Genomic DNA, 24316 nt, shown 5'->3' on the forward strand with positions numbered 1-24316 from the left:
ACAACAGGAACCTACCAAATCTAATCTGTCTCTCTCTCTCCCTTTCTGGCAGCTGTATGGTTTCTTCAAAGCATTTATGAATATAAGAATATAAATACACGGGGAGGGGGAGAATAAGAAAAAAAAGTTGAAGGTTGGCTGTCAGCTTTGAGGTCATCAATCTGAATGACCTGTCAGAAATGTTGCAATCATGGATTCCCCTACCAAATGGAGTTGAACTAGATGTTGTCCAACCCTTACGTTCTATGATTCTGTGACCATCTGATTCTGCCACAATGTAAACATGACTTGCAGACACAGTTTAATCTCAGTGACATAGTTTAATGTTATCAAGACACTACTAGGAATCAAAAGAAGAAACTTCTTCAGACATTATATCCAATCAGGCCACGTTTGCCTATGATTTCTCCAATGTAAAACCACATCAGTACTTCAGTAGCCACCAAGCCATTCCTCAGAGCTTCCTGAAAGGAAAATAAAAATATTTTTAAAAATGATTATTACTATGGTAGCAATTGCCCCACCCATTCTTGATAGTTCCAGTGAAGTACAAGCAACACCAAGAGGTCTTCTAATACCTTATCACTTATAACTTACATTTAAATTATGAGATATTTAGACTTTTAATTCATTCAAATTAATATACCCACTATTCCAGAAGACTCATTGATCCCATTACCTCCCTTCATGGGATGGAAAACCACTTCATGCTTCAACTTCACACACACACACCAAAGAAATTTTCCATTTTCTCTAGCACTATGAAGGGACTTGCTGGAATTAATTTTAGACACTGCAGGAACAGAGCTGTTAGCCTCTCAGGAAATCAGAAGTCTGAAAGCACCTTTTCCAACAAAGCTGTTGTAAGCTACAACTGCTGGCAAATACTTACTTTGACTGTGAGTTGTGCAAAGCGCCCAGTCTGGTAGCTCTTCAGCAATGTTTTGAGGCTCTCAATTGCCTTGGGAATTTCAGCAGGAGTTGGAGGGACCAGCTCAACTTTGGCATAGTACAAGAAAGTGTCCAGCCGAGGCTTTGAATAGGTTGCAGCAGCTAGAATAGAGAGCAAGAGCAAGGTAAGATGAAAATCAACACCAAATCCACAAGTGCAGCATGGGGATTACTTGGCTCAATAACATACTCATAAAAAAGATTAAAATAGTAGATTACAAACGGAATATGAATGGTGTGATATGTCTGCAAAAAAGTAAATGGAATGTTTAGGCTGCATGGTGTTTAGATTACCGGAATTGAGAATTTTACTTTACAGAATACTAGATTAGTCAGGGACCACATGGAATATTGTGGCCAATTCTGGACATCACGATTTTAGAAGCATTAAGAGAAATTATAATGTACTCAGAGAAGAACAGCAAGGATGATCAGATGACTATAAAATCCTTTGAAGACTAATGGAGCAATTAGTCGGGTTGGAAGCAATCCTTAGACCATCCCAGAGAAACAGCTGTCCCAATTTGGCTTGAAACACTGCAGTGATGGAGCCCCTTCAATTCCAGGAGGCAGACTGGTCCTCTGCGTAATATTCTTTCTGATTTCAAGTTTGCATATCTCTCTATGAAGCTTCCAGCTATTGGTTCTCGTCCAGTTCCCAGGCACTATAAAGTATATATCACCATCTTTCTGAGACAGCCCCTCACGTTATTAGAAGACTGATATCCTGTCTTCCCTTGGCTTTTTCTTCTTTAGGCTAAACTAGACATGGGCATTTTATGGCCCACGGGCCACATCCGGCCTGCGGGTGGTCCCAATCCAGCCCCACAGCATTGGCTGTGTCGGAGAGGAAGTTGACAGGGCATTGGCAGGGAGCCAGTGTGGCATCGGCAGAGGAGGTGGGGCAGCAGCAGCCCTCTACCATAGTGCCAGTTTCTAACATGTCCATTGGGAAAATTAATTGCCCACCCTTGGGCTAAACTGACAGAGCTCCTTTAAATCCTTTACTTTAGCTTCCAAGCTCCTTACCATGCTTGTTGCTCTCCTCCATACTTTCTCCAGTTTCTCAGCATCCTTAATATTGGTAGTCCTGAAGTTAGCAACGGAAGATACACCAGCGCTGAACAAAATGCTCAGCACGATGCCTGAGGTGATGGCCATTGTAGCCCCCCAGGCAAGTGATTTCAATTTAAGACACGGCAGCCTGCTTGGGGCACTCCCCCCCCCCGCCCATATCTCTGCCCTTCTGGCCCCTGCTCTCCCCAGCTGACCCTTCCGGACTACTTGCTCCCACCTGCACGGACGGCCCAGTTCTTCACAAGGCAGCTGCTGGCCACGCAAGGCCTTCTTCCCCAAATTGTGCCCGTTGGTTTCGGCGGGAGACCTGGGGGAAAAGGCCCAGGCGTGGCAGGCCCCACCAGCGGAAGGAGACAGTGAAGGCCTGGGGGCAGAATGCACGCTGATCGCCGATTGGATTAGGAGGTTATTATAGATGTCCATTGGGAGGGAGGGAGGGAGGGAGGGGGAGAGATTGTTTTGGTTGGAGAGGCTCCAGCCTGACTTCTAGCGAGCACCGCGGCGTCCCACCTCTAAGCCACCCATCCCGGCCACCCTGCCCACGGCGGGGCTCCCGCTCTCAAGGAGGCGGGCAAGGTCAGCTTTCCCGAGGCCCCGCGGCAGCCCGGCGCTGCGCAAGGCAGAAGGGCGGCAAAATGGCTGCTCTTCTGTAGGGCTCAGAGCCGGGCGGAGGCACCGCAGCCCCGCCGCGTCCACTGAGCCGAGCCGAGCCGCCCCCCTCCCTCCCTCCTTCCCCGCGGCCCCTCACCGGAGAGCAGCTGCGGTCCCTTGGCGGAGACGGCCCGGAGCAGCTTCTGCGCCGCTTGCGCCATGGCGGAGCCGGAAGGAGGCGCTGAAGGTCAGAGCCCGCCGCGCGCCGAGCCAGAGTCAGGCCACGCCCCTCGCTCTCCGCCGCGGCCGTCACGGGGCGAGCCCCGCGCATGCGCCCTCGGGGGGAAGCGGGCCTTGTGGGCGGCCCGGCAGGGAGCCGGCCTGGGCTTCCCCGGGTGCCGCTGCCCACCGGAAGTCCCCCGTCGCCTCTCCTCGCGGATGCGGCTGTGAAAAGGCGGCCGGGCCGGGCTTCTGGAACGGAGGCGGGAGGGCTCCTCCTCTTTCTCCCTTCCGAGGCTGGGCAGGCCAGGTCTGCAAGCTGGTTTCCGAAGGCGCCAGGCTGGCCTTCCCGCGGTTGGCACCGCTCCCGCCTGCCTTCTTTAAGCTCTTCTCCTTAAAGGAAATGAACAAGTTACTCTTTTGTAAAAGTGTTTAATGCATTAAAAAGCTATGATGTCCTTACTGCTACAAAGTGACCAAAAATTGTAATTAGCAGAGACGACGTGTAATGACTTGCTAAAAGCTCCCTTGGAGACAGGAACCTACTATGCCTTGGGCAAAACCATTATCAAAAAAAAAAAAAGGAACATCCGAGCAAGATGAAAATTAAAAGTAAACAGGATAAGATAGTTGTTAGACAGGAATTGTCAAGATGACCCTTTTCAAGTGTAAAACAACTTGGAGAAGGACTTAGGAGAATAAAGGGGAGAGTTGGGAGGGCTTCTTAGGCGTGGCGTGCATTGTGTAGGAGTATAAAATGTGTAGCTTGAAAACTGCTTCTTGCGCTCTTTGAACTCAATCCATTTGGGAAGGGTCTAAGAGGGCGCACTTGCAACCTCCTTTTATTTTTCTTCATTTTATCTCCAATAAACCTTTGATTTTGTGAACCAGACTTGTTTATGAATTGTGAGGATTAAAATATTTGGTTCTTATATCTCACATCCTTTTGGTGAAGTGCAGCCTGAAACCTTAAGGAAGAAGCAGGACCTGGAGCCCTCCTGAAAACAGATGAATAGGCCCCACGGCCAAAAACAATTGGGACAGCCAACACTTTTATTGATCTAAAGGGAGCTAACATACTATGTACACAATGTGTACATCTGTCATGCGGCAGGCACTGGATTAAAGCAGGCAAGAATTGCAGGGCACCTGCACAATCATCTGTTCAGTGTTTTCCTAAAATGTAGTTACTGGAAGCAAGAGTAATAAGAAAGGCTTATGAAAGCTGCTTGATGTTATATGGCCCACATTTCTCCCATAGTTCTACCATTTCTTATCGATGTTGGTTGCTCCTGTTTTGTCAGAGTGAGCCACAAATCACCATGCTACCACAATGGCTTTACACAAGAAAAACTTTTGCTCAGGTTGAGTAAATACAGCTTTTCTTCTTAAACATAAAAGGGGAAGTCCAGCCCAGTATCTGGGGCAACAGCTAAAGAGAAACCAACATGGTGAGGGATTCCTATGAAAACAATATAGGAGACAAACTAAACTGTCAAGGGAGGAGGTTTCCAGGAGATCTTAAATATAAGGAACCACAGAAAAGTGCAGAGGAGCCCAAGGAAGCTTAATCCTCATCATCATGGAGAAGATGAGAAGGGGGACAGTCAAAATCAGTCCTAGGTTCACTGAAAGAGGCAGCTGGGGCCACAGCATTCTGGTTGAGTCACAGCTCCTTTTGTTTCTTTCTGTCTGCCAGCCATTGTTGAATCCTTTCCTTCAGTTCAGTATTTGGCTTGATCTGGTCCATGGTGAGAGGGCTGCGATTGAAAGGATCTGTCTGATCACTGCAGAAAGAAAGCGGGGAGAGGATGACAGTAAAACCAGACTGTTACTAGTCAACAGAAGATAATGCCATCAATTTCAGTAGACACATAAGCATCCTTACACATTTGAAAGTTCCCATGCAACTAGGAGAAAAAACTTGCAATCTTCTAGCCAATCCTAGGGTTGCTTTTAGCCTGATCACAGAGCTCTTATCAACTGTTCTTACTGACCCAACATGCCTGTCTAATCTCTATGTGGTTTCTGGTAGCAGTGGGAATCTGCTTACTACAGCTTACACCAGTAAAATGCAAAATTACAAAAAAAAATAATAGTAAAAATGAAAATAATGAAAATACAGCGATATGAATAAAAGATGGTGGGGAGGGAGCAGGATGTGTGGTGGGGGGTGCTATTAGTCTAATAGCCACCTGCAATATGGTTCTCCCCCCCCATTGGGTCTCCAGGCCAATTTGCAGAGCCAGGTCTTTAGGCTCTTACAGGACAGGAAGGTGGAAGCAGACCTCCACCCAATCTTGGGGGGGAGGGGGGCAGGATGTTCTGAAGGGCTGGCACTACAACAGAAAAGGCTCTTCTCCTGGACCCCACTCTGCTAGAGTTCCTTGACCAACAGGATCTGTGACAGGCCTCCTCTGCCACATGAGTGGGGTGGGCCTGTCCTAGCAGGATGAGACAGTTTATCAAGTAACCTGGGTCTATCCCACGAAGGGCTTTAAAGGTCATCACCAACACCTTGAATTAGGATTTGAGTGATTGAGTGCAGGGATTCCTTATCCAGGAAGGCCACAGCTGATGCACAAACCGAAGCTATGCAAAGCCTCTCCTAGCTGGCCAGCTGCTCTTTGAGCAGGACTCGCAAGTCCCAAAGAACTCCTAAGTTGCTAACTGAATCTGAGCGGGAGAGTGCAACCCTGTCCAGAACTAAAATGTCAAAGACCCCGATCTTGAAGCTCCATGCACCCAAGCCACTCCGTTTTGCCAGGGTTCAGGCGTAGTCTGTTGTCCCCCACTCAGGTCTCTAGAGTCTCCTGGCACTGTGAGGGTAGCGACAGAATCACCTCGGTCACCAGGTGTACAAATGTCAAGTTGAGTATCATCAGCATACCTCAACCCATGGTGATGATCTCACCCCAGAAGCTTCATGCAGATGTTAAGCAGTAGTTGAGAGGATACCAAGCCCTGTGGCATGCCACAAGAGAACAGTTGAGGCTGGATCCTTCACTCCCTATCAACACTAATTGGGACCAGCCTTGGAGAAAGGAGTCAAGCCAATGCAGAACTGAACTGCAAGCCCCAAACCTCATGGCTAGTCCAAAAGGATGTCATGGTTGATATACTATGCCTTACACCCAATCAGTAGGGGGATGAAAGAGTGGAACTGACCAGTGGATGCAGGGACAAATCTGGGAGTTAACACCATTAGCATCCTACAAGGAAATGAGTGACAATGTCTAAATCTAAAACAAGTTCACTCTTCCCTAGAAGGAAATTAGACAGAATTCCATTTTCTCCTGCCTTAATGCCTTCTAAATACCTCAAGAGGTGCCTAGCGATTGTTGCCCTGTCCACTGTGACGCGAGAGGAAGGCAGCAGCACCGGGTCTGTCATTAAGGTGCTCATGATGGGGTCCAGAAATTCATCACAGGCATCAGCGTATGTCTCCTCTTCCTGCTGCTGGCGATCTGCTAGAGACTGAAGAAAGAAATCCAGGAATCAGCAGAGGGGCCCCTGCTCGGCTACCCTGCAGAGTTAAATTCCTATCAACAAACTCAAGACAAGCCCCAGAATCTATAGGAGCTAGTACAGCCCTTGATTGGCTCTTTGATTCCATGGAAGCACAACTAATACAGAGTTGTTTTCTTGTGTCTCGCTGAATCTTGGAAATTTGACCACATTCATACCACATTGCAATAAATTCAGTTCTCAGCTACAGAGAGGAATATAAGTCCCGATTAACTCTATTTTTCACCTGTCTCTTTAGACTTTTAAACATCCTGCAGCTATTATAAGAGCACTGAAATTCAAAGTTCCGCTCCCAGGAGATTAAAGCCAAATGTTGCTCAGTACAAACACAGGATGCACTAAAGGTTTTCAACATATAAGAGAGAGAGACAGATTTTTGGGAAGGGAAGATTGACAGTTTTCCCATCTCACCTTAATTTGCTCGGCCAGGTTGCTAAATGCGACAATCATGTTGCCAGGCTTATTAATTTTCTTCAAAACTCGGACCGTCTGAGCAAAAAGAGTTGGGGAATATGATCGCCCATCCTTAGGCACTGTGGCACAAAAGTTCGCTTCATCACTGAAACAGAGAAGAGGGCTAAAAGTGGACGCTGAGGCCCCATGCAAGCATCTTTTCCATTTGGCACTCCCGGTCATTTCGGCTTTCCTATCCTGGTTCCTTTCTTGCACTTCCACAGCCTTTTATTAGGTGAGATCAAAAGCCCTGTTCAGACTTGTCCCATTTGCAATATATTGGCAAGTGAAGCATGATGGGAAATAGCTCCAGCCTATTTGCACTATAATTTCTCCTGTTCAGAAGGAACTCTTTTTTGTCAGATCTCTTGGTGGTGAGCATTTTTCTAGTCCCTGAGGTACAATGTAACCAATTGTAAATCTTTCTTATGGGGGACCTCACCCAAATTTGATCTGCCTGAACAGACTCCACAGCTATTCCCCTTAGCACATAGAATATCTGAGTCTACATGACACCTTTGTCTAGGTTAGTTTAAATTGACTCAGCTGAGCCCAGCCATTGTATTGGCATGTTGTGTATATCAGCCATCAGGTTAAATTATAAGATGATTTGCTTGGGCATATCAAGTTCCGTGAACACAGCTTTTGTGTTTTGTTAATCTGGTTTATGCCTGAGCCAGCAAGAATGGCATTCATAGGAGAGAGACCAGCCTAGCCAAAGTTCCAGTTTCCTAGGTAGGGTGTACAAGCACAAAACCTGGTCCACTGTGCAAATTCTTGACACAGGATAGGAAGCCCACGCCTCCATCCTATGGATGGCAGCCAAAATTCAGAGCATTGCCTTGGACTGATACACACAAGATCAAGGGCACTCTCCACAGTACAGCCCGATTTCTCTTGCATTTGCAGTTAGATCCAACGAAGATGATTGCCACATGGAAAAGCAATGAAAGTTCACAAACCCCACCTAGCCATTTTGTCCCTTTTTTCAATAATCCTTTCTGCGCAATGTACTACCTTCACGTTTATGGGACTTGAGAGTCCCAAGCCTCCTCCCATGCTCATCACATTCCAGAGAGCATGACATGAAGGGTGTGTCTCCTGTTCTTCCTCACTGGCAGAATTTGGGGGACTGAAATGGGCTATTGGTATTCATAAACAATGAGATGTTCTCCAATGGGTGTCCACTGGCTTTGAGGAGTTAAATCCTTAGTCTGATCAGGTTATCTGAGGAGGACCTCTGGTGGGTTTCTGGCTGCTCTTCCACAAGAAACATTTCAACATCCACTAAAACTCTGGATGCATAAGGCAAAGCCCTCTAATCCTCTTCCCAAGAAGCACTCTGACGGATATTTCCTTTCCAGCATGCAACTTACCCCAGGTTTAGATATATTGTACAAATGTCAGAAACCAGTTGTTGGGGCTTGAAGTCAAATTCACTGAAGTCCTTGACCTTCAAGGCCCCCATTTTGGGGCCTACCAGGTGTTGGAGGAAGTAGTTGAGCATGGAGATAATGCGTTCCGCCAGGAAAGGGTGCACAAAGAGAGATTTGATCTCTGCAATGAAAATGAGGCTCGGTCAGCAGTTCTGCTCCCTTCAGCATTCCATGCCAGGAAGAACACAGGGCCTTTACCTGAGGTCAGGAAGGCCAAGGTCCCGATGGTCTCATTAGACATGATGTTGTGGAAGCGAGCCAACTGCCCAAACATTTGCAGGCTGGCTTCCTTCTCACGCCGCACTTCTGCAGACAGGCTGTCCCACTCGCCCCGGTCCTTCTCTATTTGCTGGATCTTGATCTTGCTCAGGTACTGCAGAGAAATTTGAAATGGGCATCAGGAAAGAAAAAGGATATTGAATGCCAAAATCACACTCTTGCTCATGCAGCCATTTTCAGAAGTTCCTTTCGCCTTGGAGATATGCAGGTGAATTCAGGAGCAGAGTTTTGTATACAAGGCCTTCTGATTTTGCCCAGAACAGCAACCCTGCGAGAAAGGTTGGACTGAGAAAAAGTGACTAGCTCCAACTCACCCAGTGAGCTTCTGGAACTGAGGTAGATTACAACATCTTAACCACTACTTTAAAACATTCCATAAAACACACAGAAATGGGGGAATGGGAACTGGATCAATTGGATCTTGGTTCTGGAATGAAGCGTGGTGCGGAAAGTTCAGTGGGTGAGAAATGGAGGTGCCCTTCCTGTAGACTTGGAGCAGAGAGAATGAACCTTACAAAGATGGAGAACTGGAGGTCCAGAAGCCAAGTGCAAAGACTCGAGACCCAAACCTCTCAGAAAAACTCTCTGGGTAGTAGCAGCTCTGCAACTGAAGCCTTCCTTTCATCTTCTCAGATGGTGAAGGATGAGCAATTTCCCAAGGCAGAAAATGCCCCTTAAAACTGCCACACAGTTTCTCCCCTTCTCAACTGACTCTGTGTTGCATTAAAGGCACCAAATTGGCAACCCTTTAATGAATCATTCTTACAGTCTTATAGAGTTTGGCAGTCACAGTATTTACCTGCTTTCTACCTCCACCCCTCAAATAATGCTTTACCTGTATTGCTTCATCCAACAAGAAAATGGCATCATTCATAAGCAGGTTCAGAAAGCGCAAGAAGAGTGGGGGGGCCATGGCTTCAAGGTTCTCGGAGGCATAATCAGCCAGTGCCTGCACAGTGCAAAGAGATGAAGAGCAGGTGGGATGTTAAACACTCTTCTTCTCCTAGCCCTTATAATTTGCAAACCTCAGGTCCTTACCTTTATGCTTGCCCGGTACGAATCAGTGCCCCACATATACCGGAGGATAGGGTACATGGGTCTACGATAATTAAACTTCTGCTCGAATTGATGGGGATCCCCTGCACAGGAGAAGGCCTGTAATGATTGCAGGATCTGGAGATACTGGAGGATTGATAAGGATCTTATTCTGAGACTCCTCCTTGTATGTATAAACTGCATGTCCCAAAAGCACACAGGATGGAGAGTGGAGGATCAACTCTTCCCTCCCTCCACCCCCAAAAGGCAGTAGAGGAAGAGGTGGCTTGGACCAGAGTGGAATGCAAATCTCAAAACTTGGAAGAAAAGGCAAGGCCTTTTCATCTCATTCTGCCAGCAGCAGGACCATTCCCAAATTAGCAAATCTGCTTTCAGATCCAGCAAAGTGGATTCACCAAGATTCATGGCACTATCCCAAGTTCAAGGGACTGCACTATGCGGCAGGAACTGAGGGATTGAGACACACACACCCAATCTTCCCCCCCTCCCCCTTACCTGTAAATTCAATGTCCACAAAAACCTTAATTAGTGCCTCAGCAAGGTAGGGAGCATGCTGGTAGGAGCAGAAGACTCTCTTGCGATGAAAGACACTTGAGACAAGAGGCGTCTGGGCCTGATCCAGGTGGGGCATCACAGCCTCCAGTACTTCAGCCAGTTTGGCTCTCAAATGTGGGTTCTTCATTCTGCCAGGAGGAGTGGGTGGAAACATCCAAATTTACACTTTTCCCAAAATTCTATCAAACTTCTGCCCCCCTCCGCGAATTCTCCTGCTGAGAGTTTGGCAGCAGCGAAGAACTCGTGTATCCTCCCAACAGAGAAGTGTTAGGTTGCTCACGATGGGTTGTCATCAGAGGGTAACAACTGCTTCCCACCCTACCTCAATGCTTCTATGATTCCTGTTATACCACTCCACTTTCGCATCTGTGGGCCAAGGGGTTCAAGGAACTGAGCAGTCAAAACCAAGCCAACCAAATTTATTTGCTTGAAGACTCGAGAAAAACTTGAATCTGCACTCAATCTAAAGTTTATTGAGTTTATCGAGGTCACATTTTTCCTTCCTAAGGCTAGGCTGCTGTTCACTGGCAAACAGGCTGCTTGACAACAGAGTGGGCCTGATTCACACCTCTCCAGCCTTAAGAAGCAACTTTTACCTGTCCACATCTCCTGTGAAGACGGTCACAAAATGAAGTATGTGCTCCAGAGAGTCAGCTGAAGGTTCCAGGAGATCATCAGCAAAGCGGCGCAGGAAAATGAAGAAATCACCTAAGTTGTCAGCAAAGAATTCTGCAAATGCAAAGACCCAAGTGAACTCTTTGCTAAGAATGTACAGCTACCAGCCCTGTGCTTGCTCCTTCCCTGTGAATGCAGGCACTGGAGGGCAGGGAGGCAGTGGCTTCCTGGGGTCACCAAGATGGCATTACAGGCGTTACAAATCTCCTTGGAACCAGGAGAGGGTTTATGATATTAAGATCTAAGAGGAAACCAAGCCAAACATAATTGTAAAGTGCCCAGAGTCACTCAAGAGTTAGATAGCTATTGAAATGAACAAACATTTCAAGACAAATGATACTAGCTGAAATTTCCAAAAGGAAAAATATTTTTAACAGCATATACTTGTGCAAGCGTGCACATTTAGTAAGGGAAGGGCTGCTTGTGGATGTACCCTTTTACAATTCTACTTCAACACAAGAATGGTGTTACAAATCAGCCAGACATGAGCCAATACCAAAAGACTATAGCAGTGTTTCCCAAACTTGGCTATTTTAAGATGCATGGACTTCAACTCCCAGAATTCCCCAGCCAGTATGCCTGGTTGAGGAATTCTGGGAGTTGAAGTCCATACATCTTCAAAGGGTCAAGTTTGGGAAACACTGGACTATAGGGTCCTGCCAAGTGTCTTGGGCATTGCAAACTATCAGGCTCCATCCTGGCACTGCTCAAACCCACTTCTAAGGGATAAACATCTTGCCAGTCACCTGGCACATAGGCCAGCGCACTCTTCTTCACTTCTGGCAGAGGGAAGGTCAAGTCCATCAGCTCAGTCCCTTGATTTCCAATGGCCAGCTGGACCAGGAGAACAGCCATGGACACCTGCAGATTGAGGCAGTTCTTCAACATCTGAGGCTCTGTCGTGGCTGCTTTAGTGGAAAGATAGATGGTCATGAGGCGCTCAAACTGCTCCCGGAGATTGTCAGCTGAGGGGCTGGAGCTCTGCTGAGCTTCCCGCCATGCCACCTGTAGTCGATGTAGGCTTTGGTTGAGTTTGATCATCTGGTCATGCAACCTGTACAAGGAACAGATAAAGATACTAAAAATTAGAAGTGGCAGTACCATCAGAAAAGCAGAAGGTGGCCATTACATATTGGGAGGCTATAATGGAAAAGGGGAAACCAGGTAGGCCAGCAATGAGTGTTGAGGTCAGCTGGGGCGAGAGCTGGCATACAAGGATTTTTTTGCATTATATTCTCTGGAGAGCTGCTTTCATTGAAGGACCCATAACAAAAAATGTTTGAAGAAATCATAATTCACTTTAATTTCCATCCATTCATATCCTCCAGTAGACCAAGAAAACATTCTTCCCCACATGCAAACGTCAACTGCTTATAATGTGGCCTATAGTTAGTCCTTGCTTAATGACCAGTTCCTTAACAACTAGTAAAAATCACCACGGACACAAACTTACTTAGAAATAGGGATAGAAATATTCTTTATTGGCCAAGTGTGACTGGACACATAAGGAATTTGTCTTTGGTGCATAAGCTGTCAGTGTACATACAAGCAACGAAGTGGTAAGTTATAGATCTGTGATGGCAAACCTATGGCACGGGTGCCACAGGTGGCACGCGGAGCCATATCTGAGGGCACACGAGCGTTGTCCTAGCTCAGCTCCGGCACACATGTGCCCACCGGCCAGCTGATTTTCGGGCCTTCCGGGCCCACCTGAAGTCGGGAAATGAGCTGTTTCCAGCCTCCAGAGGGCCTCCAGGGGGGTTGAGGAAGACTGTTTTTGCCCTCCCCAGGCTCCTAGAAAGCCTCTGGAGCCTGGGGAGAGTGAAAAACGGGCCCACTGGGCCATCACGTGTCAAAAGCGGGGGGAGCACGCACACGTGCGCGGGAGGATGGAGCATGGGTGGGCATTGAATTATGGGTGTGGGCACGCACATGCACGATCCCCCCGCTCTCCCCCCGCTTTTGGCACGCAACAGCAAAAAGGTTAGCCATCACTGTCATAGATCATAAAACATACAATCAACAATGCCTTACAACCAAAATTTCAGGCTCAAGCGTGGTTATTAAGCAAGAACTATACCTACATTTGGATGCTATTATGTTAGCAGGAGCCCCAGTGTCCTCCTAAAAGGCCACTGAAATTTATTAAGATTTTGAGCCACATTCTGCCAAAGCCTGAACATTATCAGCTGTCGTGGAAAAGTCTTCCCAAGACCTTCGATGTTGCCAATGTTCCCTGTGTACCTGTGAAATCCTAAGTGGAGGGCGTACTGCGTCAATACCAAGTTCTCCGTCACCAGGTTATAGCTGTCAGCAAATTTTGGCTCCTGCTCAGTTACAGCTGGGATCAAGCAAGTTTCTCTTTCCAAACCTTAAAGGAAATGAAGAGCACTATCAATATTGATCAGAGAAAGCTCTAGCAAAAGGAAGCCATTTCTCATGGCATCTTTTCTGCCCTTGTCAGCAACGCCTGTCTCTCCTGCTACTGGGGGGGAGGGGGAGGGGAGAGTGGCTCACCTTTCATGTGCACATTCTTCACCCTCTGCTCTTCCTCATTCAGTTCCTTCACAGCACAATAAGTTGGGTCAAACGTCAGAAGCCTGTGAGATCGGGGCTTACAGAAGGGTTGACAGAGCCTGAGGAGAGCAGCTCCCAAGTTCAGGAAGAAGGCATCTGAGGCATACATCTGGAAGAAGATCTCTGGCATCTGGTTGGCCCAGATTTTGGTGCGCCCAGCATTGGCATGAAGACAGTTTCCAAGCCAGGCCAGGATCTTATGTTTTGTTTGTGGGGAGAGCTGTAGCAGATTCTTCAGCATTTGATGAATCTTCTCATGGAATTCAGCCATGAACTGTTGTTACAAAAGCAGAGGTCTTAACATCAGGGTAATGCACAGGCTCACTGAGCCTGGAATCATCTAAGACACAGACAGGTAGTCCTCAATTTACAACAGTTCATTTAGTGACCATTCAAAGTTATCATGGCATTGAAAAAAGTTGCTTGTGGCCATTTTTCACTCTTAAGATCATGGCAGCTTCCCCCCAGTCACAAAATTCAGACGCTTGGCAACTGGCATGCATTTATGACAGTTGTGGTGTCCCAGGGTCATGCGATTCCCTTTTGTGACCTTCTGACAAGGAAAGTCAATGAGGAAGCCAGATTCACTTAACAACCGGGTTACTAAATTAACAACTGAGTGATTCACTTAACAACTGTGGCATGAAAGGTCGTAAAATGGGGCAAAACTCACTTAACAACTGACTAGATTAGCAACAGAAATGTTGGGCTCAATTGTGATCGTCAGTCGAGGACAACCTGTTCTCTTCCACCAAGTTGTTCCTCAGCTCCCTTCCCAAGTTCCAGCATTTTCACATTTTACGGCACTTTCCGGATTTTAATTATCTCCCCACCCTCAGCAGCCCTAAAAGATCTCCATAGAAGGCAGTCAGTGTCATATTCAAAGGCATTATTGATAGCCACAGATCTGCCCAATCATAGCAATAGCACTTATATACTCCCTGCTTTCCAGCCCTCTCTGAGCGGTTTACAGAGTCAGCATCCTGCCCCCCAATAATCTGGGGTCCAGGTTTTACCCATGTCGGAAGGATGGAAGGCTGAGTCAACCTTGAGCCAGTGAGACTCGAACTGCCGGCAATTGGCAGTCAGCAGAATTAGCTTGCAATACTGCATTCTAACTACTCTGATCATACTTGAATAGTATGCATAAAACAACAGTACACAAAAGAGTGCTTGTCATCAGTGGCCATTTTGCTGCCTCTCAACAGACCATCTTGATACCCAAGCAAAGCAGGAATGGAACAGAAATATACACCTGGTGGATGTTGGACTCTTGCACCTTGATCTCTTGAGGACTGGATCGAGAGGGGTTCAGAAAGTAGCCATGGCTTTCCACCACACCAGGTGTCTTCAGAAGACATGAGATGTTCAAGATGGTTCCCAGCAGTGTCTTCTGGTAGAGCTGTCCATTGGCTGGATCTTTTGGCTGAATGTACTCAACAAAAACCTGAACAAACAGAAGTAGACCCAAAGATGCTTTTTTTTTCTCAAAAGGCAACTGGACTTTCTTGGTTTTTCCTTTGAAAACATTTCAAAACTTCACCACACGCACACGCATACACACATACACACAAAGTGAGATAGAGAAAAGTGGCCTTTCTCCCAGGTGAAAGGGTAAAGGCAGCAAGGGATTCTGGCCATCTGGGGGTGAATGAGACAACCAAGGACTCACTTTGGCAATATCCTTTTGCTTAGTGAAATACAGGAGTATATCCAGATAAGAATACAACAGGATCTGGCAAAGGTGTAGCTCCCGAATTCGTCCTGAAAGGATGTCAAAGACAGGGACCATAACCTCCTCAAAAGTCCTCACTTCCTCATCCATCGTGAGGCTCTTGATGACCTCCTCCAGAAACTCTGTTACATCTTCAAAGTCTATGGGGGAAAGAAAGGACGAGTATTTTAAAAAGGATATATTTGGAGAGCTGCCACGAGCTGGATCCCATTAGCTTATCCTGGGGTATCAGCCTTTGCCAACTCACGAGCTCCTCTTAATGATTCCAGCATCAAGTCCACTAACTGCTCATAGACATTCTGGTTGACATAGATCTCTGGTGTTAGGAAGAGTGTGTGGGTATTGGATACAGTCAGATTTCTGCAACGCACTGCAAAAGGCAGCAAGTTCTCGGGCACCTTGGTGATCTAGAAGAACAGAGAGAACAGCTGATCTCTAGCCCCTTCTGTCCAGGCCAGCAAGCGGCTTGGGTGTGATATGGGTGCTTGACCCACCTCCTCCTTTGCCCTCTGGAAACAGGCAAAGAGGTATCGCAGGATGTGCTTCTCTCCTGCATCTCTCTCTGCTGAGAGATTCTGCATGCCAGTTGAAGTCATGTGGATCAAGTGATTGCCAGGTTCCGGGAGCAGTAATCGGGTAAAAAGGGCCTGAGGAAACATATCAATCCAGAATATAATTGGTCCCTCCCAACATTTGGAGAAAGAGCCTAGATCTCATTCACATCCAATTTTTTATAGAGTGACATTTTGCATAATCAGCCAGGTCTTTCACATGCTTCTCCAAATCCAGCTGATTATCACAGATAAGAAGCAGACAGTCCATAGAACTCAACTGTTTCATATAAATTGACTTGTTCAAGGAAAAGTACTATAAAGCAAATCAAGCAAATGTCATAACAAATGGGCAATCAAAGGCCTCTAGGCACATGGCATCCTGGCTTGAGGAAGCATCTTTTCCTGGCCATAGGCACAGGGAACAGTTTGCCTGATGACCAAGACCAGCCTTCTCCAGCAAACCTCCAATCTGGTGAAGACCCCATCAGATGCTTGCATGCAGAGACCTGTTCCACATTTTCCATGTCCAGCCAGTCCTGATCCTCAAGATCTGCAGCCATTTCCTCCAGGTAGACACACCGTGCAGGAATGCCATTTCCACTCTTCAGATTGGGGTCACCTACAAGGGGGGAGGGGGAATCAGCAAAGCAGCAATAGGGAAATCCCGGACCATCCCCACCCTACTGGCCTTCCGAAAAGCTGTGAAGACCTGGCTTTTCCGGCAGGCCTGGGGCCGATGATCTCGCTTTGTGATCTGGCGAGATCCGGCCATGAATGATGTGAATGCGTTCTAAGGTTTTTAATGTTTTTTAATCTTTTAAATGTTTTTAGAATGTTTTTTTTAAATGTATTGTGAGCCGCCCTGAGTCTCTGGAGAAGGGCGGCATATAAATTTAATTAATAAATAAATAAATAAATAAATAAATAAATAAATAAATCATTCCATGTTCAGAACCACTTCTCTCTCTCTCTCTCAACAACTCTTATTGTTGTATTTTGGCTTCTTGATTTGGCAGATGTTAAAACAAGTCCTTCCTCAAGATATTGCTCTGAGGTGTCTTGAACTACAATTCCCAGACTTCCCAAGACATAACAGAGGGCACCCAAACTGAGGCTGGCACGGTTTGTGGCCTAAAGGAAAGCAGTCTCTAGGCTCAATGAAATGGCACAGCAAAGCACAAATCTAAAAAACACAGTAAAGGAACCCTTCCAAGCTATACCCTACAGTATAAGAGTCAATTGGAGCAGGAGAATGAAGCAGCATGGTTGCAAGAAATACCACCAGGTCAGTGTTTGGAATTTTCAGGTGACCAGCCCATAAAGATACAGAAATCCACATCAGTAAATCTGGCCTTGCATTCAATGGAAGGTCCCCTTAACTGCTTGCACAATGGAGAACAAGATTTCCATTCTATATGCATATTTGTTTTTGCCAGGAGAATGTTTACATAATTTTTTTGGCAAACAGATTTTGTTGCCTTTGGGGCGTCAGCATATCAACAATTGTTCTCCAGGAGAAGAGCCTGAATTTGCATTCATGGATCAAAAACTGCCACCTGGTGGCTCCCCTCCACCTTAATACAACCCAGCCTGGATTCTGGCCATTTATGCCTCCAAACTCACTGTTATCCAATGTGATCAGGAAGATTCTCTGGATCATGTGGTTGATGTTGAGCTGCTCGCAGAGCTCCTGCTGGGAGCGAAAGGAGCGACTGATCTCAGCCACAGAGTAGTCGCAATCATCCAGACTTTCAGACACACTGTTGTCAGAATCATCTTGGCTGGCAGAGGTTTCCTCTACTAGAGAAGCAGAGCTAGTCAACAAGCAGCATACCTGGGCTCCAATTGCCGCCCCCTCCCCTCAATCTGAGCAGTCTCTCTAAGGCCTGGGCCTCTCATCTGGGCTGTCACAGCACCAGAAGCCTCGCCTTAAGGGCCTTTTTTTTTTACACAGCAAGTAAAAAAAGTATATATCATAAAAACATAGTTGCTTCCCATGAAAAAAATGCAGCCTATACACAAGACTTTCGTCTCCTGAGAATCCCAGAAGAATCTCAGGACTTCTGAAAAGCAAGGAGTCAAGAGGCCACCTAAACAGCTGCTCTTACCCAACCATTCTGCTTTTTTATTGATTTGCCATCTGAGAATCTGGAATTAAACTAGTAAAAAGTTAGCTCTCAGGATTTTAATACCTGCCAGGTAATGCTAGTCTAATTCACGTCTTTAGTATCAATCCAATGACGTAGTCCGCTAAGTGCTTGCATTTCTTTTTCAATTCTGTTGCTAACTGTCCTATAATTGGGCTAACATTTCAACCAAATTGTCTAACTTTGCAGGTAGATGGACCGAGGCTGAGCTACCAGTGACTGAATTGGAAAGGGATTTTGGATGAACAACGAATAAACAATGATTTCGCGGTAACCCCGAACGCAACTACATTTACAGGTGCAGAAAATAAAGCAAAGGAAAGGGTGAAGCAAAAGAGGATGTGCAAAGATTCCTTTGCGCGTTTGGAGCCCGCGGGCACAGGGTTCGAGAGAGGCGGCCGATCCGGGCGCTCTATCCGGCTCTGCCTTCGTCCCTCTCCAGCCCGCTCCCCTTCCAGCCGCCCGGCCTCCTCGCTCACCCGCGGGTGGCGTCGGCGTCGGCGGCTGCTTCTGGATCTCGGCGAAGTGCCGGGCGTCGGCGACGGAGCTGAAGAGGGCGGCGAAGGGGTTCCGGGAGATGCTGTTATTGTTCTCGTGGTCGGTCATTTCCCCGCCGGGCGAGCTCCATGGAGAGCCGCGACCCAGACGACGAGCGACGGCCCGCAGCCCCGGGCGCCCGGGAGCAGAACGGGGGCGACGAGCAGCAGGAGGAAGGCGAGGCCGAGGCCGAGGCGCTCCAGCTGAGCGGCCGCGCCACCTTTCAGCGATGAGCTTGGCAACGCGCGACGCCCGCAGGCCGCGCCCGACGTCATCAGAAAGCGCCGGAAGCGCGCCGTAGCCCGCCCGCCCATAGAGCCGCTAGAGGGAGCTGCCGGCGCCTGCGTTACCCTCGCCCTACGGAGGCGTCCAGGTCCCAGGCGCGGGCGGGAGGGGGAGGGGCGGGCGGGCAGCTACTTGAGTGCCAGCCGGTAACGCGATGCAGCAGCAGCGAGAAAGGCGCTGCCTCCCGCCAGGCCCCTCCGGGCACCTGTCCGAGGACGGCTCCGAGAGGGTCGCTCCCGCCGGCCCCTCCTTTATCCCCGCGCGCCGATCCCAGGCGGGCGCTCGAACAAAGGGAGGGCTGGAGGCTTCCCGGCGCCCCGACCCAGAGGCTCCAAGGGGGCTCGGCCGCCCTTCCAGCTCGAGCTTCACGGCCAGGCGACCCGTCTGACCTTGGTAACGGTGTAAGGTGTGTGGACTTCGGCTGCCAGGATTCCTCGTCCGGTATGGCTGGCTGGGCAGCCCTGGGAGTCTAAGTTCACACACCTTAAGATGGCCAAGGTTGAGAAACGCTGGTCTTGATCGACAGTTGGAGGCTGAGTGCAGGTCTTGTTGTGCACCAGCAGTAGCTGAGGGGTGGCCCGGCTGGGTTGAGCCGCCGGTTCGGTCTAAGTGGCCTGCCCAACAGGCTTGGCCAAAAGGGAGGAGGTGCCCCTCCTGGTGGTTTGTGCGTGGGGTGGCTTAGTGGAGAGCTGTTGCTGGGGCAGGGGGCTCTATTTGCCATTCAGTTCTGCAAAGGGGAAGGAAATCAGCTTCATTTTTCAGCAGAGTGGTTTTCCTGCAGCATCTTTTGTCCTTTCATTTCCTTATGTGTAAATGTGCGCGCGTGCACACATACACGGAACAGAAGAGCCCCCACCCACAGACTTCCTGTTGCAGACTGCCTGCAAAAATCATCCCTACATCTTCTTGCCCAGTCATTTTCTCACTTGTCAGAAGACAGTCACCTGCTACCTGTGCTGACAAAAACGGGAAACAACATATCTGGCTCTCCCATCGACAAGCATGGGAAGCCAGGAACAGTTGCTGTGGGCAACTGTCCTTGCCCTGTTCTTCCAAGGTAGGACTAAATCCAAGGCAGGCAGTTTGAGAAGGTGGCAGTTTGTGAACTCAGGGCTGGGAGGGGGGATGAGGGTATGCAGGCTGCAAAAGATAGAAAAAAACAGGTATAGTGATAAGGCATAAAGACCAGACTGCCAGTTCGTTATCATGTGTTGCTTGCACTTAGCTGTGCTTGTGATTCAGAGCATCTGCTCCCCCCCTCATCTGAAAACAGCAGACCCATGTCCTCTTCACACCTGGCCTACAGCTGGAGGCAGCCAGGCTGAACCGGTGTAGCCAGCCACTTCCCTCTGTCTCACCAAGTTCATAAATGAGGAATGGGGCATTTATGTTGCAAGCTTTTGGAGGAAAGGCTGAATGCAAATGTAAATTCAGCCCATTGAAGAGGCAATGATGGAGATGTGGCCTTTTGGGTGGCTGCCAGATTCCAGGGCCAAAAGATCTCTGAGCAGTCCTGTCTCCCCAGCCTGTGGTAGGTGAGGAAATATTATGTGCCTGTCCTGAACAGCTAGCATTTTGGGAGAAAAAACTTCTTGCTGTCCATTTTCCTCAGACTTAGCCTAATATTAAAAACCTCAGTCATGATACTCCTTAGCTGCCTTTTTCTGAAATTAAGAAGTCACAGAAATGTTTCCTTGTTCAGGTCAACGTCATCCTTTCAGCCGAAGGCTGATCAGTCCTCCATTAGCGTTTGCTACTCCCTCCCTGGGTGGCATTTGGCATGGAGTTCAGGCTTTTCACTGCATCTGCATAGCATACGTTCAACTGTTTGATGTTGTTTGGACAACTGGGTGGAGGTCTGGTGTGTGGTATTATTGGCATTTCTTGGTCCCAGTTTATTTTGCTCCGTGTTTCTCAACATGAAATTATTTTCTTTCAGGCATCAGCATAAGTGGAAATACCGCATCTGAAAATGGTATGCTTTATCCAGGTTTTCTAAAAGAACGAAAACTAGGGAGGCAGCTCGGGAGGAATTTAAATAAGATAGATTTATACAGTATGTCTGGGGCCAGCCATAGGTTATGTGGCCATGCTTTACTGACTATGCCATAATTTGCTGGGTTTCCACAATGTGTATAGACTGTGATGCAGAAGCCCAGTCAGTGACTCTTGGTGTGCTTAAATTTTGGCGCTCTCTTCATTTGGGGCTGGCTTCTGAATTTTCCAGATCCTGAGTGTTTGGAAAAAGCTTGTTTCCAAAAGAATATTTGGAAAGAAAGGGCTGGCTAGAAGCTCATCAAGAGTCATTTCTGGATGGGAGGGCGAAGGGCCTTAAACAATTCAAGGCTACCAGGTAGATTTGGGAGGAAGTCTCAGCAGCTACTCAGCAGGACTATCAGCTGAGCAAACATGTTACAGGAGGAAGGCAAGATCCCCAAGACAAGCAAAGCGGATAGGCAGCGTGAGAGAGAAACAGTTGCAAAGACTTGGTCCCAGGGGCTGATAGCAGTTCCTGGCTTTGCAGAGGCCCGGTACATTTTCAGCAGACCCCCACCCCCGCTGATGCCTGGAAGATGGATAGAGAAAAACAGAAGCAGACCCTTGCACAGCAGCAACTGCTGGCCCATAACTAGAAATAAGCACAAAGGCTTGTTTCCCTTAACCAATGATTAAGCCAATGATACTTTTGCTGAAGGAATACCAGTGGCCTGAAGAGCATAAATGACCCTGTGTCTTGCTAAAATACTTGTTACCTAATTTGTTTGGCCCCTGAAACTTTGGCGGTACTGGTGAGGCTTTGTGGGACCTCTGCCCCACCTCATCCCATTTGTTTTGCAGAGATCGTCACCATAGAGCAGAAAGGAAAAAAGGTCTCCCTGGTATGTAAAGTGGGCAATAATGAGACACGCTGGTTAAAAGACGGGATGAATCTAACCTACCAAGGGAAGGAGTTGGTTTTGGCTGTGATGGACGATCCCAGAGGCATCTATGTGTGTATCAACAGTAATGAGGAAAGCAGACCCCTGCAAGTTTTCATCCGGAGTGAGTAAGCCTTCTTTCTCCCCCTTATTTAACAACATTGGCAGTCATCTAGTCTCAGCGAGGCAGACACCAGGGTTTTCTGAAATAAGCCTGCCCTTTGAAGCTGGGACAGTTCAGGTGAAAGGAATGTTTTAGTTCCGTTTCCTACCCCGAGACAGTCTTGAGCAAAACAAGAAGGATGGGGGGGGGGGCAGCTTGATTGACAAATGTATACAAAAGAATCGGCAGTCTGTCCTCAGCCTGGTAAATTGGCCACTATTTGCCTCCTTACTTCAAAAGGAGCTTCGTTTGTTTGGTGAGGTGTCAAAGAGTTTGCTTCTTAGTTGATTAAATGAAGTTAGTCCTCTTTCTATGGAACCAAGCTTTTTCCTCAAGATGTTGCTTGTCTATTCTTAGATATTAGAAAAAAAGTGGTGTAATTTTTCTGAAGGTAAACTCAAATCACCACCTCTGTGACTTACATTCAGTGTCTCTGCGATGAAATGTTTCTGGAGATGAAATGCTCCACTCTGCTCAGGTTCGGCATTTCTGGGCTCTCTTACCAGGCTGCTCTTTCCCAGGACGCAGGTAATCCTTCTGCCAAGCCCTGTGAAAGCCTGGGACGGCCCCTGGGATGGGCAGATCAGGGACTGCAGCTGGGCCTCCCTTTCTCTACCCAGTGACCTGGCAATGGCCTGTGATGGGTGAGGGCTGTTTGTGGCAGTTCTGCCATAAAAGGACACCTGCTCTGCTTAAGTGAGGTCTGTGTGGACTCCATGTGGATATGTGGGGGAGTGCAGAATGTATCCAACGTTTTCTTTCACTACAGTGTGCCAGAACTGCATCCATCTAGACTTCACAACGATTCTGGGGATTTCAGCAGCCAGCCTCATTACCACAGTCTTCCTGGCTATCGCTGTGTACCACATAGCCGTGGAAGAACGGGGCCGGCCAGCCCAAGGTGAGGAGGTGGCAGGAAAGGGCAGCTGGGTGACTGGTGGTTTTCTCCAGAAGGAAAAACCATCTTATTTACAGTTCAGGTGCCCTCCCCCTTGTTTCTTGCCTGCCTCCCCCCCTCCCCCCATTCTCTTGGGCTCTTGGTTTGTTCCCTGTGGACTCAGTCTTCCTATTTTGATCCTGCAGCTTCTGATAAGCAGTGCCTGTTGGCCAACGACCAGCTGTACCAGGTGAGAGTTTCCTTTTGATTTTCCTTTCTGTGTCAGATCAGAGACTGGCCAGTTCATCCCACAGAAAGTGGGAGACCTACTAGAAGATTGTGTGAATATTAGGCCATCTGTATATCCTAGCAGAGTAGAGGTGGGACAGAGCTAGATCCAGGTATGAGCACATCTGTGCCCAATCGTTAAGTAAAACTAGCTGCTCTCATAGTCACTGATGGGATGGCTTTGACAAAGGGTCTGCAAACCTCTCAGTCATCTCCAGAATCCCAACCCCACAGAGGATCCCCGGGCAGGGAAGGCTGCCCCAGGGACAGCAGACTCCACCAAACCTGTCCTCTTCCAGACCTATTAAGATGTTTGGCAACACCCTGAACCACAAGCTCCAGTCACAGCTTGGTTTTGCCTGCTGGACAAATTCTGGATTTTACTTGAGGATCTAGTGTGGCTGATGACAGTGATGTTAAAAAATCCATGGTTAACAATTCTGGCTAAGAGTGAAATGCATTTCAGGGGTGCAATTTGCCATCCTGGGGCCATGGCACTGAGGCCCTAGGGGTTGGTGTTCTTCCTTCCAGCCTCTCCAGGAGCGCAACGACAAGCCATACAGCCACATTGGCATTGCCAAGCCTCGCCGCCGATGAAGCCAATCTCCATCCACATTCAGGTTCCCCTTCCTGTGCTCAATCCCTGAGGGACGCCCATTATGTCAGCTGAGGTGGGGAATTGTGGGGCCCTCCGCCTGTGCCTGCCTTCTACTCCAGGGCCTCAAGCCTGGGAGAGCCAACAAGGCCTGCTAGAGCTGTCAGAGCTGCTGGATTCCATTTTCTGTTTGTTAAACTGAAGAGTGTGGGCTTTGGGGGGGTGGGAGGGGCAGCTGCTTTAAACTTGTTTGATGAATGCACTCGGTGCAATGCTGGGAATGTGGTGGCCAATCAGAATCCTTAAAAGTATCTCTTCTCAGCAATACAAGTAGACCGGTTCATCTTCCAATCTCCCCTTTGCAGCTGAAACTGGTGTTGCTACCCTGTGCATCCTGCCTCTTCCCCAATAAAAGATGTTGCTTACAACTTCCTCTCTCTCTCTCTTTTTTTTTGGCTTTAATTTATATGCCGCCCTTCTCCGGAGACTCAGGGCGGCTTACAATGTGTTAAGCAATAGCCTTCATACTTTTGTATATTTATACAAAGTCAGCTTATTGCCCCCACAATCTGGGTCCTCATTTCACCTCCCTTAGAAAGGATGGAAGGCTGAGTCAACCTTGAGCCTGGTGAGATTTGAACTTGCAGTAATTGCAAGCAGCAGTTGTTAATAACAGTGCTTTAGTCCACTGTACTACAGGCTCTGTAGTACAGAGGTTACTAACATGGTTCATGAATCCAAGGGCTGCAATGAAGTGGGAGTGCAAATTTCATGGAGTCAGCCATTTGCACAAGTGTGTAGCCACCACTGGGTGGTGATT

At 47.9% G+C, this 24316-nt stretch overlaps 3 protein-coding genes across 4 annotated transcripts; 1 reads left to right on the top strand and 2 right to left on the bottom strand.

Moving 5' to 3' along the window:
* Window positions 1-300: 300 nt before the first annotated feature.
* On the bottom strand, window positions 301-4480 carry ATP5MG (ATP synthase membrane subunit g). Its single transcript, XM_034425155.3, has 3 exons — window positions 2777-4480; window positions 893-1053; window positions 301-464 (listed from the first exon to the last, which is right to left on the bottom strand). The coding sequence occupies exons 1-3, from the start codon at window positions 2838-2840 to the stop codon at window positions 366-368; spliced, it is 324 nt and encodes a 107-aa protein (XP_034281046.1). The 5' UTR covers window positions 2841-4480; the 3' UTR covers window positions 301-365.
* Window positions 3874-18631, bottom strand: UBE4A (ubiquitination factor E4A). 2 transcript variants are annotated; one of them, XM_034425153.3, is made up of 19 exons: window positions 18313-18631; window positions 17310-17483; window positions 16193-16305; window positions 15627-15779; window positions 15380-15539; window positions 15070-15272; window positions 14653-14844; window positions 13338-13671; window positions 13065-13191; window positions 11567-11874; window positions 10742-10874; window positions 10086-10273; window positions 9573-9673; window positions 9370-9483; window positions 8454-8628; window positions 8196-8376; window positions 6778-6925; window positions 6158-6315; window positions 3874-4625 (listed from the first exon to the last, which is right to left on the bottom strand). In XM_034425153.3, the coding sequence occupies exons 1-19, from the start codon at window positions 18437-18439 to the stop codon at window positions 4505-4507; spliced, it is 3210 nt and encodes a 1069-aa protein (XP_034281044.1). In that variant the 5' UTR covers window positions 18440-18631; the 3' UTR covers window positions 3874-4504. The 2 variants fall into 2 exon arrangements, with proteins under 2 accessions (XP_034281044.1, XP_034281043.1); XM_034425152.3 differs by having other exon boundaries at window positions 17310-17486.
* LOC117670187 (T-cell surface glycoprotein CD3 gamma chain) lies at window positions 18622-23924 on the top strand. Its single transcript, XM_034425154.2, has 6 exons — window positions 18622-19712; window positions 20595-20630; window positions 21494-21697; window positions 22506-22637; window positions 22820-22863; window positions 23433-23924. Exons 1-6 carry the CDS (start codon window positions 19658-19660, stop codon window positions 23496-23498), a joined length of 537 nt encoding a protein of 178 aa, XP_034281045.2. The 5' UTR covers window positions 18622-19657; the 3' UTR covers window positions 23499-23924.
* Window positions 23925-24316: the final 392 nt, after the last annotated feature.

This window comes from Pantherophis guttatus, chromosome 9 (assembly GCF_059756535.1).
Source record: "Pantherophis guttatus breed Tessera chromosome 9, ASM5975653v1, whole genome shotgun sequence".
NCBI lineage: Eukaryota > Metazoa > Chordata > Lepidosauria > Squamata > Colubridae > Pantherophis > Pantherophis guttatus.

Bases quoted from the DNA above. Each gene is read 5' to 3' on its own strand.
- LOC117670187 (XM_034425154.2), top strand. From the start codon at position 19,658: ATGGGAAGCCAGGAACAGTTGCTGTGGGCAACTGTCCTTGCCCTGTTC. The intron at 21,698-22,505 runs GTGAGTAAGCCT...CTTTCACTACAG, and splicing joins CCTGCAAGTTTTCATCCGGA to TGTGCCAGAACTGCATCCAT. The intron at 22,638-22,819 runs GTGAGGAGGTGG...TTGATCCTGCAG, and splicing joins ACGGGGCCGGCCAGCCCAAG to CTTCTGATAAGCAGTGCCTG.
- UBE4A (XM_034425152.3), bottom strand. From the start codon at position 18,439: ATGACCGACCACGAGAACAATAACAGCATCTCCCGGAACCCCTTCGCC. The intron at 16,306-17,309 runs GTGAGTTTGGAG...CCCCCCTTGTAG, and splicing joins CCTGATCACATTGGATAACA to GTGACCCCAATCTGAAGAGT. The intron at 4,626-6,157 runs GTATTTAGAAGG...TTCTTTCTGCAG, and splicing joins ATCGCTAGGCACCTCTTGAG to TGATCAGACAGATCCTTTCA.
- ATP5MG (XM_034425155.3), bottom strand. From the start codon at position 2,840: ATGGCGCAAGCGGCGCAGAAGCTGCTCCGGGCCGTCTCCGCCAAGGGA. The intron at 1,054-2,776 runs GTGAGGGGCCGC...TCTCTATTCTAG, and splicing joins GGGACCGCAGCTGCTCTCCG to CTGCTGCAACCTATTCAAAG. The intron at 465-892 runs GTAAGTATTTGC...TTTTCCTTTCAG, and splicing joins TTGCACAACTCACAGTCAAA to GAAGCTCTGAGGAATGGCTT.